The sequence below is a fragment of the Rhynchophorus ferrugineus genome, unplaced genomic scaffold (genome assembly GCF_030347505.1).
Source record: "Rhynchophorus ferrugineus isolate W39M unplaced genomic scaffold, kcgeb_rfMv2 rfM10, whole genome shotgun sequence".
NCBI classification, from domain to species: Eukaryota; Metazoa; Arthropoda; class Insecta; order Coleoptera; family Curculionidae; genus Rhynchophorus; species Rhynchophorus ferrugineus.
The window spans coordinates 31,818,625-31,838,493 of NW_027472589.1; the positions used below are offsets into that span (position 1 = coordinate 31,818,625).

A 19,869-nucleotide genomic window follows, 5' to 3' on the forward strand; every position below is an offset into this window, starting at 1 on the left:
TATATAAAATTAATTTTATTTCTAAAACGATACGAAATATACAAACTCTGGGTAAACTCTAAAACGTAAAATCTAAATTATTAAAATATTATAAGGCTAAAAAAATGTTAGTAAAAATTAACACAGACATATTACTAAAGCCTACGTTATCACGGCAGTTTAAAACTGTCGGTAAAATAAACTAAATATACAGTATAAAATTGTATAAATAAAAATTAAGTATTCTCGGGGCCTAAAATCAAATTAAAACTGGGCATCTGTGGTGAATACGCTATTGTCTTCAGCCGCTGCTGTGACACCAACCTTTTGGTATTCGCCTACTTTTTTCTCGAAGAAGTTTGTTTTACCTTCGGTTGAGATTATGTTCATAAAATCAAATGGGTTCGTGACGTTATAAATCTTCTCACAGCCTAATTCCAATAGCAATCTGTCCGCGACGAATTCGATATATTGACACATCAAATTGCAGTTCATGCCAATCAGACTGACTGGTAATGCCTCTGATAAAAATTCTTGCTCAATCATTACGGCATCTTTGATGATATCGACTACTCGTTGCTTGCTGGGTTTCTGGACGATATACGAGAACAAAAGGCAAGCAAAATCGCAATGAAGACCCTCATCGCGGGAAATGAGCTCATTTGAGAAGGTAAGTCCTGGCATCAGGCCCCTTTTCTTCAGCCAGAAGATCGCGGCGAAACTGCCAGAGAAGAAAATTCCTTCCACTGCGGCGAAGGCGATAATCCGCTCCCCAAAGGTGGAGGTCTTCGAACTGATCCACTTCAGAGCCCAATCAGCCTTCTTACACACGCAGGGTAATGTTTCAATGGCATTGAATAAGAATTCCTTCTCCTGGGGATCACTGATGTATGTCTCAATCAAAATACTGTACATTTCTGAGTGGACATTCTCAATAGCAATTTGGAAACCATAAAAACAACGAGCCTCAGTTACCTGAACTTCCTGACTGAATCTCTCCACCAAATTCTCATTTACAATACCGTCAGAAGCAGCAAAGAATGCCAATACATGTGAAATGAAGTGTCTCTCATTGTCGGTTAAGTTCCTCCAATGATCCAGGTCTTTGCACAAATCAACTTCCTCTGTAGTCCAGAAAGAAGCTTCGGCCTTCTTGTATTTCTCCCAGATATCTGGATACTGAATGGGGAAGATAACGAAACGTCTGGGATTGGACTGCAGCAAGGGTTCGATCTCTGGGTCAAATTCTTTATAACTCTCGCCTTCTTGGATGGGGTTTGGACAATCCTGCCTCTTGTCGTTCTGAATAACGTTCATTTTACTGGGTGATAGGACCAGACGACCCGTCTTGGTGCAGAGGCGGTTCTCGGTGATAAGCTCATTTTCTTTGTTGGAGAAAGACATCGTTCTGAAGACAAAACGTCATGTTACATAAAATTTCTACACTTATAGCTAATTTTGTGAAATATTTCATAATTTTCTGTTCAGCGATATTTTATAGTGTAAACAAATCGATGATACGCAGAAAGGGGGTTATAGGTAAATTAATTTAAAACTTCCTTTGTAGGAACATGTAAAAGACACGTGAATATCTCGTCTTATTGACTCGGGATAGAAATTGTTTCTTTTATTTTAGAAAAAATTCGTTAAAAAGTAAAAATAAATAAAACTTACCGGCAATATTAAAACGAATACTTTTATTTATGCAAGTATGGAAACTAAAGAAAGAACAACTAGAAAATGAAAATAGAAAAGCTGATGCAAGTTATACGTTTACTTAACAAGGCTTCCAACTCGACAATGAAAATACCGCGAAATTAAGGCATTATGCATTGGATTACATTAGTTTTATATTTACCTCTTCCAACTTCACCCACAACTATTTTTGTCTCTGTTACTCCCATATGACTGGCAATATCCTTCCTCGCCTGTCTCCCAGCCAATTTGTTAAAGCACCTTGTAACGAGTGTGGTATATTTGGCGGGAATTTTTTCCTGTCATAGTTAATTTGTTCTAGGAGTTTAGGTTTGTAGGATATCGACAAAATAATACGACTGTGACCCTTGAATATCAGTTTACATTTAATGAACTATTTCAAATATTTGATTAATTAATAAATGTATAGGACAATAATCCATATATTTTGTTACAATTAGGATATATGCAGATGACTAATCTAAAATGCAAACTGAAATATAAAAAAATATTTACACATACATAAACTAAATATTTTATATAAACATATTAGCAATTTTTTCCTATATGTATATTTATGTGTTTGTGCGTGAAAGAGACAGAAACAGAACATTCAATTATTTTTATTTTCCGCATATTTCAATTACATAAAAGAATGAATTTATACAATATTTTGCAGTTCTATTTTGTATCATTTCCTATTAATTTTGTTTTGATGAATATTTTTAATGTTATATAATAATTTCCTTCTCATTGTGTCAAAGTTGCTTCTTGTACTTGAATGTTTGATCATAATACGAATAACACTAATTAATAAAATGAATTCTGGGATTATCAAGCCTAAACTGGTATCTTTCTTTAAATGTTTTATAAGCTATCTCGAGGCCTAGTATGACCAAAGCTGAAGTCATACCAAACCCCAGTATAAAATAGGGTAAAAATAAATCATTTATTCCCACTGTGATAACACGAGAACTGGAAAGGCATTCGGGTCTCTTTGCTATCCACGTCAGAAGTAGTTTCTTCAATATACCGCTCACCCAAGCCTTTCGTAAGCTGGAAAAATGAATATTTTTTAGAAATTGTCTTAATGCGCCATCTTTTGGATGAAAACTATTATTCAACAGATTCCTTTTAAAATCTCTCAACTGAATACAGAAAACTATTAAAGCAGCCCACCTGATTTGAAACAATTTCTTGAATTGGCTCTTTTTCTGGGTGGCCAGTGAGGAGGCGCTTTTTATCAGGGTTATCTCGGCCAGGTCACAGATGGCGCTCTGATCGAATGTTTTCGATATTAGTGGATAAGCGTTAATCGATTCGGTATGATAGGCATAGCCGCCCTGGCGCACTCGGTGGATCCCTTCTTCCACGGACAGGTAATGTGGTTGGTTGTTGCTGAATATCTTCGTGTTGTTCAATAAGCGCAGATAATAATCGGTAGCACCTGCGAATTACGTATTTTGAATAACTTGATTTCACAAATCGGGATTATCATTGATGTTTTTTTTTAAATATACTTATGAAATTACCTAAGATAAGTTTGTTTTTTGTTAAAAGTTCTTTTGGGCTAGATTTTGTTTGAAACGATTTTGGATTTATTTGGATTATTGCGCTGCTTTCATCGAACTGTTCAGTGACATAAGGTCATCAATTATTTTAACAGGAAGTTTCCAAAAGTGATAATATTATAGTCAAATGGGGAGTGATGAATGATGACTAATTTTGAAACTATTTTATGACAATTCCACGTATTTACTTTTCTTGATATACATTTTTTTTCCTCAAAAAAGGATTCGGAAGAAAAACTGACGTTTGAAATAATGTAATGGCACGCTAAAATGCTTCACATCTCTGTGTGACGTAGTTGTTTTGGTCGCAATCGACAGTTTGAATGGTTACAAGTCTTATTGATATATTATTTTAATAACAAGATTTAAATGTCAACTAGAAGTAATGGGCTTCCAACAATACTGAACGATTATATGCACTCAAAAAAATTTTTTTTTTTTTTTTTTTTATTACTCTTCGTGAGTCCACAATCTGCCCTATTGGCAATAAGTATTTCTTCTGTTTATATTATATATACATGGCATGTAGAAAATCACTTCATTAAGTAATCTTCTGTATAAAATATTATCTTAATTAATTAGTCTTATTCTAATGCTTATTCTAAACTCTACATATGTCCAGTAATCAGATCAGGTGGTGTTAAACGTTTTAGTCTACGCACTTCACTATCACGTCGCATATTTAGCTGATTAGCGAGTACATTGGGATGCACTGACACTCTTTCGAAGTACTTCACACAAACACGTTGGATTACACTCGTTATAGGTTCTAGAGGAATATCGCGTTGTATCACTTTATTTGAAATATAGTACGGAGCATCAACAATGGCACGCAACACCTTATTTTGGAACCGTTGAATGATGGATATATTAGATTTGCTAGCGGTACCCCATAGTTGAATTCCATATGTCCAAATGGGCTTGAGTATAGACTCATACAGCAATACCTTGTTATCTAATGATAACTTGGATTTGCGCCCAATGAGCCAATACATTTGATATAATTTTAGTCCTAGTTGTTTCCGTTTAGAGAGTATGTGCTTCTTCCAGGTTAGGCGTCGATCTAAATGCATACCAAGGTATTTAACATGGTCTGCTTGGGGGAGTTGACGATGATTGATATTTACTGGTGGACATGTTCTTCTACGCAGGGTAAACGTTATATGCGTGGATTTTGATTCATTGGCTTTAATGCGCCATGTCTTCAACCATAATTGTATTTGCTCCAGGTGGGTTTGTAGGTTTATTGATGCTGTGTTTGGATCTTCATGGGATGCTAAGATTGCTGTATCGTCTGCATATGTTGCCACAGTAGTTATTTTTGTGGTGGGCAGATCAGCCGTATACAGAAGATACAGTACTGGACCCAGTACACTACCTTGCGGAACTCCTGAATATATGGGATTTAATTCGGTATGTTCATCGCCTTGATTTACAATAAAATGTCTGTCAGTGAGATACGATTTTAGTAGCTGATAGTCCGGATGAGGGAGAAGTTTCTTTAGTTTAACCTGCAAGCCCGTATGCCATACTTTGTCAAAAGCCTGAGATATATCTAGAAAAGCAGCCGAACAATATCTTTTGGCATTTAGGTCAGCGTTTATTTGGTTTACAAGTCTATGCACTTGTTCTATAGTCCCATGCTTATTGCGAAAGCCAAACTGATGTTCTGGAATAATTTTTCTTTTTTCTATTATATAGTTTAGTTTTTTTATGTATAATTTCTCGAAAACTTTCGAGATTATTGGTAATAAACTTATAGGTCGGTAGGAGGTCACATCTTCTGGTATTTTTCCTGGTTTAAGTATCATTAATATTTTAGCTACTTTCCAGATACTAGGGAAATAATTAATTCGTAGCATAGCATTAAATATATATGTTAATAGTTTTATAGCCTTTTCTGATAGTTCTTTTAAAATTTTGCCAGTAATTAAGTCATAACCAGGAGCTTTTTTAATATTAATCTCTCTCATTATTGTATGTTTAACTTTTTTGACCGTTAATTTCTCGTGCGGTAAGTCCATTTGAAATGGCGAATCTAGAAAGCTAGTAATTTTATTTTCATCATCTTTATGTAGCTGAGACTGGAAAGGTTTAAAAACATTCTTTAAATGTTTTGAGAAAATGTCGGCCTTCTCTTTATTGCTTCTCGCCCAATTATTTTCGCTTGTTTTAATAGGTGGGTTATGCTGCTGGGATCTCCTAAGCTTTTTTGTTGCTTTCCACAACGAATAGTCTGTAGCCTCAGTTGATGTCAAGTTTTCTAGGTATTCTTGAATGCCTTGGTTCTGTTCGATTTGGATTAGATCTCTCAGCTCTTTTATGGCCCTATTAAATTTTCTTTTATTCTCTTCAGTCCTTTACTGTTGCCAATTTCGTCGTAAATTTCTTTTTTCTGCTATCTTTTTCTGTATTGTACATGATATATGTGTATTTTTTCTTGGAAATGTTTCACTGTTGGGAGTCGCGGAATATGCTGCCTCCTGTATATTTTTTGTAAGATTTATTGCTGCTATTTCTATATCCATTTCAGTTTGTAACGGTAAGTTTAGAGAGATATTTTGGTCTAAGTTTTCTCTAAATGAGGGCCAGTTAGTTCTATTATTGCACAGAGAAGGGGGTTTATCTTTGATGGTAATTTTTGAAGAAATTGTTACTATTATTGGTGAATGATCAGAAGACAGGTCGAAACATGATTCTGCCTGACACTTTTTTGGATCAATATTTTTTGTAATACAGAAATCTATTGTATCTGGTTTTTTATTTCTGTCTGAAGGCCAATATGTTGGTTCACCAGTAGAGATATGTTGTAAGTTATCTATCCTTATTGCTTTGAGCAGTTCTCTACCTTTTGAGGTTATTATTCTTGAACCCCACATTAAATGTTTTGCATTATAATCTCCTCCTGCTATAAATCTATTACCTAGCGTACTGAAGAATTCTTGAAATTGTTCTGCCTTGTTGTTATGTTTGGGTGGGCAATAAATCGCAGAAATTGTTAATGGTCCATGGGCTTCCTCTATGGTTATACTGGTGGCTTGCAGGTAGTCTTTGCGGAATTTTTCTTTTTCGAAATGCTTTATATCATCTCGAATTATTATGGCTGTACCTCCATGTGCTTTATCATCAGGATGATTTGTATGATAAAGCTTATATTTAGGAACTTTCAAATAATTTTTGTCCGTAAAGTGTGTTTCGGAAACCATCATAACGTCAATATTTTGTTCAATTACGAACATTTTTAGTTCCCTGGCGTGTTGTTGGAGCCCATTGGCATTCCAGACGGCGATTTTGTAGCTATTGGTTTCAGGCATTAGGCAAGTTTGCTTACGACGGTTGTGAGTAGACCAAGCATCGTACTCATTTGATCCATTAGTTTGGCCATCATATTTTCTAATCTTGAGATATTGCTAGTTTCAGTAGGTTGAGATATTGTCTCTCGTTTTTGTGCTGAACCATTTTCAACTATTTGGGCATAAGTTATGTCTGGTTGATTTGTTCTGGTGGGTAGATTGGCAGTAGTGGATTGTTTTTGTTGATGCCTTTTTTCCCTTAATGCAGGATAGAGTTTCTGCTGTAGTTGCTTGTGAACTGCGCAACCCTTGTAGTTCGCCGGATGATTTCCGTTACAGTTAACACATTTCACTTTTTCATCGCGAACTTTACGAGTACAATCTCCTGTCTTATGTTCTCCTGCACATTTTACGCATCTATATGATTTGCGACAGTAAGTCTTTGTGTGCCCGTGCGCTTGACACCTTGTGCATTGTGGTATGATTCTTTTTATATGTGGTGGTTCGCATTTAATAATATTATTTTCCAATTTGGTGATTTCATACACCGCCTTATTATTTCCATTAGGTTTTATGTCTATATAAAACATAGGCAGAGGTTTTTTTGTCGTGTGATGTCGTATATTGTGAATATTTACGACCTCGTGGCCTTTTTCAGCTAGTGCTAGCTTGATGGTGTTAAAGTCCGTCCCGTGATGTAATCCTTTTAATACGAATTTAAATGTTCTCTCGGATTTTGGCCTGAATGTATGGTATTGGGTGTTTCTTTCATCTAATTCTTTTATAAGAACTTTAAAGTGATCCGCTTCGAACAATTGGATTTTAATTGTTTCAGAGCTCACTGTTTTAATTGTGTAATTCGTAGTAATGGTTTTCAATAAATCATGGATGTTTTTTATTATTCCTACCTTATAGACTGTTATTGGTGGTGGTTTGGGAACAACTTTTTCAGGGCTTGGTTGTATGTTCTCTTCAATTTCTTCCGGCAGGTTGCTAAAACTGTTTTTTGTCTCTATCGGTTTCTGCAACCAATAGTCACTGATTCTTGTTTGTTTCCTCGCGATTTCTTCTTCTGGACTTCTCAATCGTTTTTTGTTAATGACTGTAGTCCATTCTGATGGTGGAGTTTGCGTTATTGCTGTTTGTTCTAATCTTATATCAAAGTGTGCAGGTGATTTGGTTGAATCGCTATGGTTTGCCATTTTTTAATTTTTAATATTTTATTTAATTTACTTCCAGAGGATAAAAAAAAATAAATACATTGTTTATTTCACGCACTTCATTTTTCACTTACGTTATTTTAGCACGTTTTTTACTATAAATACTATAAATGAATTTCAAAAGGACTGTTGTAAAATAAGATGAAATAATTTTAACACTAATAAAAATGAGATGCAGTCCTTTTGTCTGGTCACGTAAACACGTATTCACTACACTTTAGGTCCACTGAGAGACGGGTAGCCGCATCTGTTATGCGTTTTTAACACTCAATTAAATAACCGTAATAAAATACTGGGTTTTTTTAAAGAAAGGTATCTTTTTATAGCTTGGACCGTATTGAAAATACGTCTTCACCCTACGAAGGTTGGAACTGAACTACTCAAAAAATAAAATACAAATTAAATACAACACGGGGCAAAAGTCATGCTGCCATTTTGATTGCCTATAACTTTGCTCAAAGAAAATATAAGTAAGTTTAGTTTCCATAACAAGTTTATTTGGTCTTTTTATTTTAGTTTTTTCTAGTTTAGTTTATTTTTTTTTCGTTAGGACGGCATTTTTCATGAATTTCTTCAATTTCGTGACGTATATTGTCTTTAAGATGTTGAATCTTTTGGGGCTTATTTATATAAGCTTTTGATTTTGAAAAACCCCATAAGAAAAAGTCTGGTGCTGGTAAAACTAGAGATCTGACTGGCTGCTAAATCGCCACTTCGCGAAATTAGACGTGGAAAAACGTCATTCAATAATTGAATTGTTGAACGAGCTGTGTGTGCTGTGGTCCCATCTTGCTGAAACCACATTAATTAAAGATTCTGTGTTTGCCAAAACCGACTGTTCTGTTTATTGGCGTGGCCACTGAGAAGAAAATGGGCTTCATCGCTCGTTATCAATTTAGATGAAAAATGTTCAATTTCACTAGACAGCCTTAGGATTGCATTATTGCACTCAACTCGTTGATCAGGATCTCTTGGTAGCAATTTTTGGACTAATTAAATTTTGTACGGAAACATTTTCAAATGTTTTCAAAATTTACCTTAAACTGCGTACAGACTTTGCAACACTATCGCGCACCAGAGCCATATTTTACGGCGTTATGAGACGTCCGTTGCCTTCCAGAACGAGGCTTGTCTGCTGTCTTACCGTACTGTCGAAAATTCACATATATACGGTAAATTGTGGATATTTTGACGCAATTTCCGCTGTGTGGCAATAATGCAACGATTATTTTCAATAAATATTGTCGCTATTTTTGCTCGTTCTTCTGTCTTATATTTATCCGTAATAAAATTTAGACGTCTATATGGCGCGCAATCAAAATGGTAGCGGGATTTTTGCTTCACCTGTTACAAGTCTTCAATAAGTGTCAATCAAATCCCATGAAGGATGGATTACAAAAGGCTAATATTATCAGATATCTGGTTTCTTGTACATCCAATAGTTTTATGAATAATACTGTGCTAGTGAATTTATCATGTTTTTACAGTGTGTATTATCGCAGAAGTGGATATTGGAAGATACTTGATTCCCAGTGATTTCTTTGGGTTGAGGTTTATTCTGATCTCTTAGTTTAGTTTTCTTGGGATTACTGGTGTGGTAATTGGTAATTTTAAGTTATCACTAATACAGCAAAAAGCTTTGTTCTTTGTTTCTTTGTTTCTAACCGACTGATTGAGAGTAGATCAAATCTCTTTATAATTTTTATCTTATTCTAAAACTCGCCAATAATTTGTCTGAATATATAAAAACCTGAACGTTGAAGTGCCTTGATTGACGAAATGAACGCGGGATTGTCTGATATCGAGCGTCCCTTGTACGAAGACGGCACGGCACGTCTCAAGACAAAACCGCCTTCAAACCTAAATTAATATTCGATTATGTTCGAGACGCTACTCACTCCGATTCAATATGTGCGTAATGGTGTAAGCCTGCAACTCGATGCCCACTTGGAGTTTGCTCTCGTATAGGTCGCGTATTGTTTTCAGAACCTCCGGTTCCGTGCTGATCAGCGACGATACTAGACTGGACGTGTAGTAGTTGTAAAGCAGAACGGACATAATCAATAGATGTAGCAGGACGATGCGGCCGGTCAGGTGGCTCGGAACGCTATCCAGTCCTTAAGCGAATCATAAATGTTACTATTTTACTATATATATTTTTACTAATTACATCTTGCATTAGATAACATTAGCACAATCTTAATTTACAAATTCATTTATTACTAACGGGTCAATTGAAAGGTCCTCGGTCTACCATAGTAAAACACATTTTTTTTGCAAAATTAGTTTTTTTATTCAGCATAATTCCGTTCAAGGGTGATACACTGATTATAGCGACCCTCCAACTTTTCGGTACCATTTTTGTAGTACGATTTGTCCTTTGCTTGAAAATAGGCCTCAGTTTCGGCGATCACCTCTTTATTCGACGAAAATTTCTTATCAGCGAGCATTCTTTTGAGATCTAAAAACTTGAAATAGTCGCTGGGGACCAGATCTGGAGAATACGTTGGATGGGGAAACAATTCGAAGCCCAATTCACGGATTTTTGTCATCGTTTTTACTGACTTGTGACACGGTGCATTGTCTTGGTGAAGCAGCACTTTCTTTTTTTCAAATGCGGATGTTTTCGGCGAGTTCGTACTTCAAACGGTCCAATAATGCTATGTAATAGTCTTTGTAATAACGCTACCTTTTTCAAGGTAGTCAATGAAAATTATTCCATGCGCATCCCAAAATACAGACGCCATAACCTTGCCAGCTGACTGTTGCCTTTTCCCACGCTTTGGAACGGGTTCACCGTGTGCAGTCCACTCGGATGACTGTCCATTGGTCTTCGGAGTGAAATGATGGAGCCATGTTTCATCCATTACCATGCGCTCGCGAGGTATCCACTTTGCACAGAGCTTTCTCATACCCAAATATTCGTGAATGATATGATGGACACGTTCAGTTGATATCTTGAGTGTCTGCTATTTCATTCAATTTCGATTTACGGTCATTCAAAATCATTTTGTGGATTTTTTAGATGTTTTCGTCCGTAACAACCTCTTTTGGGCGTCCACTGCGTTCACCGTCTTCAATGCTTATTTCACCACGTCTAAACTTAGCATACCAATTCTTGATGGTTGATTTTCCTGGGGCAGTGTCCGGAAACAATATTCAAATAGCAATATTTTATCAACACGCGAAATTCCTTTTTATCCATTTTTTTTCACAATAACAAAAGTTGCTTCACTCAACATGCCATAATTCACAAACTAATGATCCGACAGCTGTCAAATTTATACACGCATCTTTTGAGGGTTAGGGCTAACTAAAAACATATGGATTGAATTCTAGTAGCGCCATCTATGTGTCAGGCCGGGGACTTTTCAATTGACCTGTTATCTAGAAGACCCATAGATCCTTACTTAGTTTCTAATAAAGTTAGGTGTACTTTTCAGTATTTTTACCATTTGGTGTACTTACCAATACATTTTCCTGCATTTTAATTCGAGTACCCTTCTTTTCTTTTTGATATGCTCATTGCAACGAAGCTTTGCTTTTAGATTAATCCTAAGGTACTTGGAATTGTTACTGTCTGAGATAGTAGTATTTTTCATATTAATTGGTATATAAATAGTTTGGTTCTAGCTAAATTTGTAATATTCTCTGATTTACTCTCGTTGACTTTCATTCTCCATGTCTGAGTTTCTGGTTGCTTGTTCTCTATTGTCTCCAAAAGTAAGTATCGCAGTGTTATCCGCAAATGGAGCCACAGTAACATTTTTGATTTGTGATATGTTACATGTATAGAATGGGTAAAAAACAAGACCCAAAACTCTGCATTGCGGTACACCTGCTTCTGTTCCTTTCATTATTGAGCAAGGTACTCCTTATTTTACTCTAAACACCCTGGTTGAGGAGTTTAAGAGTTTAACATTAGGTAACATTTTATGAATCTCTTATTCTAGACTCTATACGTCAGTAATATGTAATATCGAATACTGCGAAAAGAAAAATAACTAACCTTGTTGACAGAACGCTGCCACAACCATGAAAACAGACCTACACCAAGAGCTACGTCCTCGTCTCCTTCGACGCTCCTCTATGACGTAAGAACACTCAATACAGACGCAAACAACGCAGGCCGTGATCAGTATGGAGAACCAGACGGTCTTACTGAACGGTTTCAGCACCTCCCGGAAATTCGGCTTGACCATTCCCGGGTTCTTGAAGTAGAAGCACGACCTTGATTGTTCAGTGGAAATTGATACTAAATGTTCGCTAATTTCGGAGCGGTCTTACTTGAATTTGTAGAAGGGCATGATGAAGTCGTAGAAATCGACCCTGTCCGGCTTGACAAGTCGCATTATGCAACCGGCGCTGCTTATATCGACGGTGTCCTCCAGGAACATTTTGCCCATACCGCCGCCTTCACCACTGGATGTGTTGCCAAACCAAGAGGTGGGTAGGGAGGTGTTATAACTGAAAAATGAGCTAATATATTTGAATGGACTTTTCAGTGCCCCTGAATTTTTAGTTCTACTACTGACGAATCTATCGAACAGGCTAGTATAACTGGTCAATTGAGAAGTCTCCGGCCTACCATAGTAAAACACACTTTTTGGCAAAATTAGTTTTCTTATTCAACATAATTCCCTTCAAGGGTGATACACTGATTGTAGCGATCGTCCAACTTTTCGATACCATTTTTGTAGTACTATTTGTTCTTTGCTTCAAAATAGGCCTCAGTTTCGTCGATCGCCTCTTCATTCGACGAATGTCTTCTGCACGAACATTCTTTTGAGATCTGAGAACAGGAAATAGTTATTGGGTGCCAAATCTGGAGAATACGGTGGATGAGGAAGCATTTCGAAGCTCAATTCTTTAATTTTTGCCATCGTTTTCACTGACTTGTGACAGAGTGTCTTGTCTTGGTGAAGCAGCACTTTCTTTTTTTTTTAAATGCGGCTGTTTTTCAGCGATTTCGTCTTTCCAACGGTCCAATAATGCTATGTAATAGTCACTGTTGATTGTCCTTCCTTTTCAAGATAGTCAATGAAAATTATTTCATGCACATCCTAAAATATAGACGCCATAATCTTGCCAGCCGACTGTTGTGTTTTCAATTTAGAGGCACACTTAATCGTTTGTCTTACACATTTTGTATTGAGATCAGGGTTTTATACATTGCAAACAGTTCAGCCGTCAATAGGCTCAACATTGAACAATTCTAATATAAAAACGTAAAAAAAACGTAAAAACTATCGAATTTAACAGGTAGGCTAGACGGTTTAACGGTTATTTACATCGATATTTCGCATTTTCTCCTATATATCGTCAACCAACATAAATGCAACAACCTGATTATAGAGTTGTGCCAGTTTACCTAAAGCCATGAATGTCTCTCAGTATGAGAAACAATTGATAATGGTATTTGCTGTAAATGTCGTGAAACCGCAACTTCCAGTCCACCATGTACTCGTCGAAGGTGGTCTTGAAGGGATATCTGATCTAAAAAGTAAAAAAATAGATTTGAATTTCGATATCAATCAAATCAGTCAATTATTTTAAGGATTTTATACAAGAGTTTTATTGCAGAACGGTCTACTTATAATTATTGAGAATAGAATGATTACTAATGTTGAAAGTAATAGTTTACTATCCCAGTTTAACTACTTTCAACCACCTGTGATTATTGATATTGTTAAAACTAACAGTACCGTTGGGGTATGAATAAAACATACTAGAAACAATCTTTTTATAAGCTCTGGTGGGCATAAACTTGTCTTATAATGTATCACCACATCTTTTTATATTCGTATGACGTTATTTTTACTTTTATCATTTAGGAAGCTGACTAACTCTAACACTATTGTTCATGTCTGTGGTTGCTCACTGAGCCTATTCGCAAAAGCAACAAAATCATTTTCTTTACTAGTACTGTTACTCCTATTATTCCCAGACGTTATTTCGTGTTTTTTTTTGTTATTTGCTTCTAAGGCACGAATTGTGAGTATTAGAGTCATCATTTCATAACCTACAAATCCAAACATGACTCGCTTCATAACTTACTTTCAAATGCACCCAATTTCAATGAAGTCTTTTGAATTTTAATCCAAATTGCAAGTTGCCTTTAGCCTTTCAATTGCTTTTTCCTTACGAGAGCTATCGAGCATTATTTTTTGTAGAACATAAACTAATTACAAATTACGTTTTTAAGGCATTTTATACAGAGACATTTTATACTTAGACAGAGTATTTGTATTTCAATAACGTATCTTAATGATAAGTAATTGGATAACTAGATTGTTTACTTCCAGTGATTGTAGCTTGGTCCCTGTATTAGTCAGACCAATTTGGGTACCAAGTTTGTAAGAGGTTATTGAAGTTTGGTACGAGGGTCACTGTTCATATTTCGAGAATTGGCAACACTGTTGTCATGTGCGTCCATCTGACGGTTCCATCGTAAAGTTGACATTTTTGATGGTATACGAACTCAGAACATTTTGTCGCACGGACGCTATTTGTTTATTTCATATTTAGTTGGAAGTCTCGTGCGATGATTTTTTACGATCTTCGCCGTGGATTGTCGCAACAAGAGTGCATCAATCAACTAATTTGACTTTTGGCGATGAAGCTCCATCAAAGACCACCGTGTATCGTTAGTTTAGTGAATTCAATCGTGGTCGTAGTTCGCTGTCCGACGGTCGTCCAAAATCGGTTGTTGTGCCAGAAAATATCGATGCTGTACGTGGAATGATTAAGCAAGATCGTCATGCCACCTATTGTGAGATTGAGGCATCCCCAAGCATTAGTTCCACCAGCATATGTGCGGTTTTACATGAACACTTAGCTGTGCGAAAGTTATGTTCGCGCTGGATCCCATACAATTTCACAATCGCTCAAAAAAAGGCTCATGTCAATTTGTTTATAAAATCGTGACAGGTGACGAATCATAGGTATATTCGGATGAGCCCGAAAGTAAGCAGCAGTCGACTGTATGGGTGTTCCAAGATGATCCAAATCCAACAAAAGTGGTTCGCGCACAAAACACTTCAAAAAAATGGTGGCTTGTTTCTTCGGGAAAACTGGTCATATTGCAACAGTGCCTCTAGAGGATCGTAGAACAATAAATTCTGATTGGTACACAACCATTTGTTTGCCAGAAGTCTTCGCTGAAATAAGGACGAACAAGAGACGCCGGATTGTTCTTCATCATGACAATGCGAGCTCTCACACATCGGCTCAAACAAGAGACTATTTGAGCACTCAAAACATCGAATTGATGGTACAGCCTTAATTTGGTACCCAAAAACTTATTTTTGTTCCCATTCGTGAAGAATAAACCGCGTGGTCAACAATTTTCATCGCTCGAAGAAACTATTGAAGCGTTCAAAAATCATGTTTTGAAGATATCTCATTCGGAATGGAATAAATGCTTTAAAACTTGGTTTAAGCGTATACAAAAGTGTATCGGTATATCGTGGCGAGTACTTTGAAAAACAATAAAAATATATTCGCAGCTTAACTATTTGTTTTTTTCCTATTCCCGAAATATAAATAGTGACCCTCGTAGTAGCTTTACTTACGACATTAGCTGCTCTGATACAGACACCACTCATATTTTTCCTGGACTCATAGTACGACAGACTGCTGTTGACTCTGATCTCATCCCTCGTATAGTTCCCAATCCACCTACAAAACAAACTCGGTGAATTTTATAGCGAGGAACCTTTTTATCTCGGAGCCTCGGGTAACAGGAAGAGAGGAAAAGAAAAAAAGCGCCGTAATTAAAGATTCTTTCGTACAAACCTAATCTGCACACCCACGTTTATACCCGGGTTAAATATTTCGTAAATTCCATCGACCACGTCGCCATGGACGTGGAAGATTTTTACGTCCATGTCCATGCGAGTCTTGGCTCTCTCGAATACCCGCACCGTGGCCGTCAGGTTTCTGGTGGTTATGTACCAGCTGTGTAGGAAGCGGAATTTGCCGAAAGTTTTTACTCTGGATGCCTGTAAATGCAAAAATAACTCGGTTTATTGTGTTTAATAATCCAGGAGAGTATGTTGGTTTTGTTCAAGCAAATCTGGAGCCTGTTTATTGAAGTGCAAGAATAGTCAGAGGTCAGAAGGTGCTAAATCTGACGAATTAGCTGGATGTGGCAACAATTATTAGGCCTATAAATATGTTTTAAAGGATTTTTAAAAAATAGAAGCTCTATTGTGAAACATCCTTACAATATATTTTATTCAAACTATTGTCCATCGATAGTTGCTATTTTTCCCATCTTTTAAGAAATACTTTTGTAACTGTTTGTAAATATTACCTTTTGAGGATATCCACGAATCGACTGATATTTTGGTATCTTGATAAGGGAAGCGCTTTTCAGATAGGTCCCGATATGGACGATACGGAGGGTAGGGTAGCACGTTTCAATGTATTGTTTTCAAGAATGTTTTTACCGGTTTTGTAATATGTGGTCGAGCGTTGTCAAGCTGAAGAATAAGATTGTTGTGTCTTTGCTCGTGCTCCGGACGTTTTTCAAACAGTGGTCGACTGCAACGCCCAATTGTAGTCGATAGTGATTCCCATTGATGGTTTCATTACATTTTAGCAGTTCATAGAATACCACACCAAGCGGATCCCAGCCGATATCGGCATTAGCTTAGACCTATTGATAATCGCCGGTGATGTTGGTGCATGACCAGATGGTGGCCATGTTTTTTTCGTTTTAAATTATCTTAGTGCATCCACTTTTCATCAGCAAGAATAAATACGATGCAAAGAACCTTTACGATTTTGTCGTGGATGCAGCATTTCACACATAACCAAACGCCTTTGAGTCTTGTTGTCTTGTCCAATTCATACAGCACAAGATATCCAAGCTTTTGGATCATTCTCGTGCTCTCCAAGCAATTGAAAATGGTTTCTTGCATTATTCAAAACAATTTAACATATTATTTTTGAGTTTTACACGGATTGTCATCAGTGCCTTCAAATCCTCATTTTTCCAGTTCAGCAACGATGTCCAGAAGGCTCACTATTTCCGGTGTCCAATTTACCACTTTTAAAATATCGAAAGCAGTATTTACATGTAAAAATTGAAATGGAACATAGTTGCCACAAGCTGCACACGTCATTCGAAATGCATTTGTTTCGAAATGTTGGTGGGAAAGTTGATTAACAATTTTTCAACATAATATCTTCGTATCGCCAGAAAGATGATGGAAAATATTGTGATTAATATATCTTGTACCAATTTTTCTCAATAGATACTTTTCAATCTGAGAAAACGGTTAAAAATAAAAATATTCCATTATATTTTATCTTTGAAAGAAAACATATTCGAAAATGTTGTATTAAACTATATTTTAATTAATAAACTACGATCTGAGCTGATGCGGTTGGATTTTAAATTACTTAACAACGTTTGATTACTAGGATACGATAAAATCTATCCAAAATGAAATAGCGACCATTCCACAAATGTAGCTGATCATTAGTCGGGTTATATAACTGGAAGAAACTTTTACTATATCGTAAAGGCGCCCTGTTTATCTGTCACAGTAGAGTTTATAGCCGGGCGAGATTTGTTATTTCTGTCTGTAAAAGTGCCCCAGTATAATTTTACATTTTTGCTTTATTTCAAACTTCAACTTTGTTGTAACTTAGGAAATAAATAAAATAGAGAGCTTTCGAGAGATATTTGAAGCTTTCTTGACAGACAGGAATTAATAAAGACGAAATCGGTATAAAATTAGCAATTTAAAAGGATAACTTGCTTTTCCCCTTATAAGCTTATATTACACTAGTATATAATTTTATCAAACAGTTCGCAATATAAAGTTATATAAAGAGATATAGTTCCATGCCTGCTGCATTTTTAAGCAGGATCACCTCATAATTAAACGTTATAGCTGTAAGTGGTCAAGCAAAATATACGTATTACATATACATATTTCGAAAGGCTTTTACCAGCTTAGAAACTGCACTGGAATATATAGGGTTCTAGTGTCTGTTCCAAATGTGTATTTGTGAAATTGTGTGTGTGAAAATGTGTATTGTTGAAAGGCCACCGTGAGAATGTTCTGGAGCTATATTCAAGGAGTTTTAATAGTGAAATAGAGCTAGTAATCACAAAATATAAAGATATATTCTCGTAATGTCCCTACTGTGCGTTTTAATAACTAGAGGTCAATGACATGATGCGAAGACCCAAGTAAAAGTAACTTTTTTCCAAAGTATTCTGTTATAGCACAGAAACTGTTTTGCAAAGTAAATAACGATATGTTGATTCTCTTAAGATTATGAACATATTGAATTACTTCCAATATATTTAGTGGTTCCGCAAGGTTGTGCATGTACAAGGCTATGGTAGTAAGTACAAATACACCTTAAAAAAATAATAGGTCAATTGAAAAGTCCCCGGTCTAACATATAGATGACGCTACTAGAATTAAATCCACATATTTTTTAGTTAGCCCTAACCCTCAAAAGATGCGTGTATAAATTTGACAGCTGTCGGATTATTAGTTTGTGAATTATAGCATTTTGAGTGAAGCCACTTTTGTTATTGTGAAAACAAATAGATAAATGGTAAAGACAAATGGTCAAATGAGCACCGAAGACGGTGAACGCAATGGACGACCAAAAGAGGTTGTTACCGACGAAAATGTTTAAAAAATCCATAAAATAATTTTGAATAATCGTAAATTGAAATTGAATGGAATAGTAGACACTCTAAATATATCAACTGAACATGTACATCATATCATTCACGAATATTTTGGTGTGAGAAAGCTCTGTGCAAAGTGGGTGCCGTGCGACCTCACTTTTGCTAAAAACAACGACGAGCTGATAATTCGGAGCACTGTTTGAAGATGATTAAACGTAATAAACCCAAGTTTTTGCGTCGATATATGACAATGGATTAAACATGGCTCCATCATTTCATTCCGAAGTCCAATCGACAGTCATCCGAGTGGACTGCACACGTCGAACATGCTCCAAAGCGTGGAAAAATGCAACAGTCGGCTGGCAAGGCTATGACGTCTGTATTTTTGGATGCGCATGTAATAATTTTCATTGACTACCTTGAGAAAGGAACGACCGTCAACAGCGACAATTACATAGCGTTATTGGATCGTTTGAAGGACGAAATCAGCGAAAAACAGACGTATTTAAAGGAATAGAAAGTGCTGCTTCACCAGGACAATGCACCGTGCAAGTCAGTGAAAACGATGGCAGAAATCCATGAATTGGGCTTTGAATTGCTTCGTAATCCACCGTATTCTCCAGATCTGACCCCCAGCGACTATTTACTGTTCTCAGGTCTCAAAAGAATGCCCACTGGGAAGAAATTTTCGTCGAATGAAAAAAATGGTATCGAAAAGTTGGAGGGTTGCTACAATAACTGCAGCGTATCACCCTTGAAAGGAATTATGTTGAATAAAAAAACTAATTTTGACAAAAAATGTGTTTTACTATGGTAGGCCGGGGACCTTTCAATTGACCTGTTATAACTATGGTTAAAAATATGGCGTATTAAGGCAAATTGAATAAAATCATCATATGTGACATTCACTCTACGTAGAAGAACATGGCTACCGGTGAATGTTGAACCACTAAGAGTAATAGTCAGAGACTACTTTCTTTAAAAATATCATTTTTTTGGCAGAAAGAAATAATAATAATTCATAATGACAGAAGATAGGAAATGTATTTAATCAAGTTTACTATTAAAGCTTCTGTAGACATAAATATCAAAGTAATTGAAAAGAGGACATTTTCTGAATCTTAATGTTATTTAACTTTTAGCTATAATTTAAAAATTAAGCCGATGTAATAGTAAAGGAAAACTGTAAATCGTAGACTATTTACCTTCCTGATGAGCGAGCCCGCGCCGTCACATTCCATATCCAAGAAGAAGCTCGACCGTTCCTGAGCTGTTGTGTTTGCTTTCTCCATCCACTCTATGTCGACTTTCGGGGACACGAATCGAACTTCAGGAAAATCGTTTAAAACGGTTCTCTGCAAGTTTACGATTTCTACGACAAATAAATATTAACAGGATGAAAATATTTTATGGTTTTAATGAAGATTTAATACCTGTTGAGATGT

The 19,869-nt window shown here is 36.2% G+C and overlaps 2 protein-coding genes across 3 annotated transcripts; both read right to left on the reverse strand.

Moving 5' to 3' along the window:
* On the reverse strand, nt 1-1,956 carry RnrS (ribonucleoside-diphosphate reductase subunit M2). 2 transcript variants are annotated; one of them, XM_076415638.1, is made up of 2 exons: nt 1,838-1,956; nt 1-1,387 (listed from the first exon to the last, which is right to left on the reverse strand). In XM_076415638.1, the coding sequence occupies exon 2, from the start codon at nt 1,381-1,383 to the stop codon at nt 244-246; it is 1,140 nt and encodes a 379-aa protein (XP_076271753.1). In that variant the 5' UTR covers nt 1,384-1,387; nt 1,838-1,956; the 3' UTR covers nt 1-243. The 2 variants fall into 2 exon arrangements, with proteins under 2 accessions (XP_076271753.1, XP_076271752.1); XM_076415637.1 differs by having other exon boundaries at nt 1,654-1,870.
* Nucleotides 1,957-2,416: 460 nt separating this feature from the next.
* LOC143203469 (ionotropic receptor 75a-like) lies at nt 2,417-19,725 on the reverse strand. The gene is made up of 9 exons (XM_076415641.1): nt 19,630-19,725; nt 15,556-15,761; nt 15,333-15,438; nt 13,130-13,254; nt 12,046-12,225; nt 11,768-11,988; nt 9,657-9,875; nt 2,854-3,121; nt 2,417-2,730 (listed from the first exon to the last, which is right to left on the reverse strand). Exons 1-9 carry the CDS (start codon nt 19,714-19,716, stop codon nt 2,481-2,483), a joined length of 1,662 nt encoding a protein of 553 aa, XP_076271756.1. The 5' UTR covers nt 19,717-19,725; the 3' UTR covers nt 2,417-2,480.
* Between the last annotated feature and the right edge of the window lie 144 nt (nt 19,726-19,869).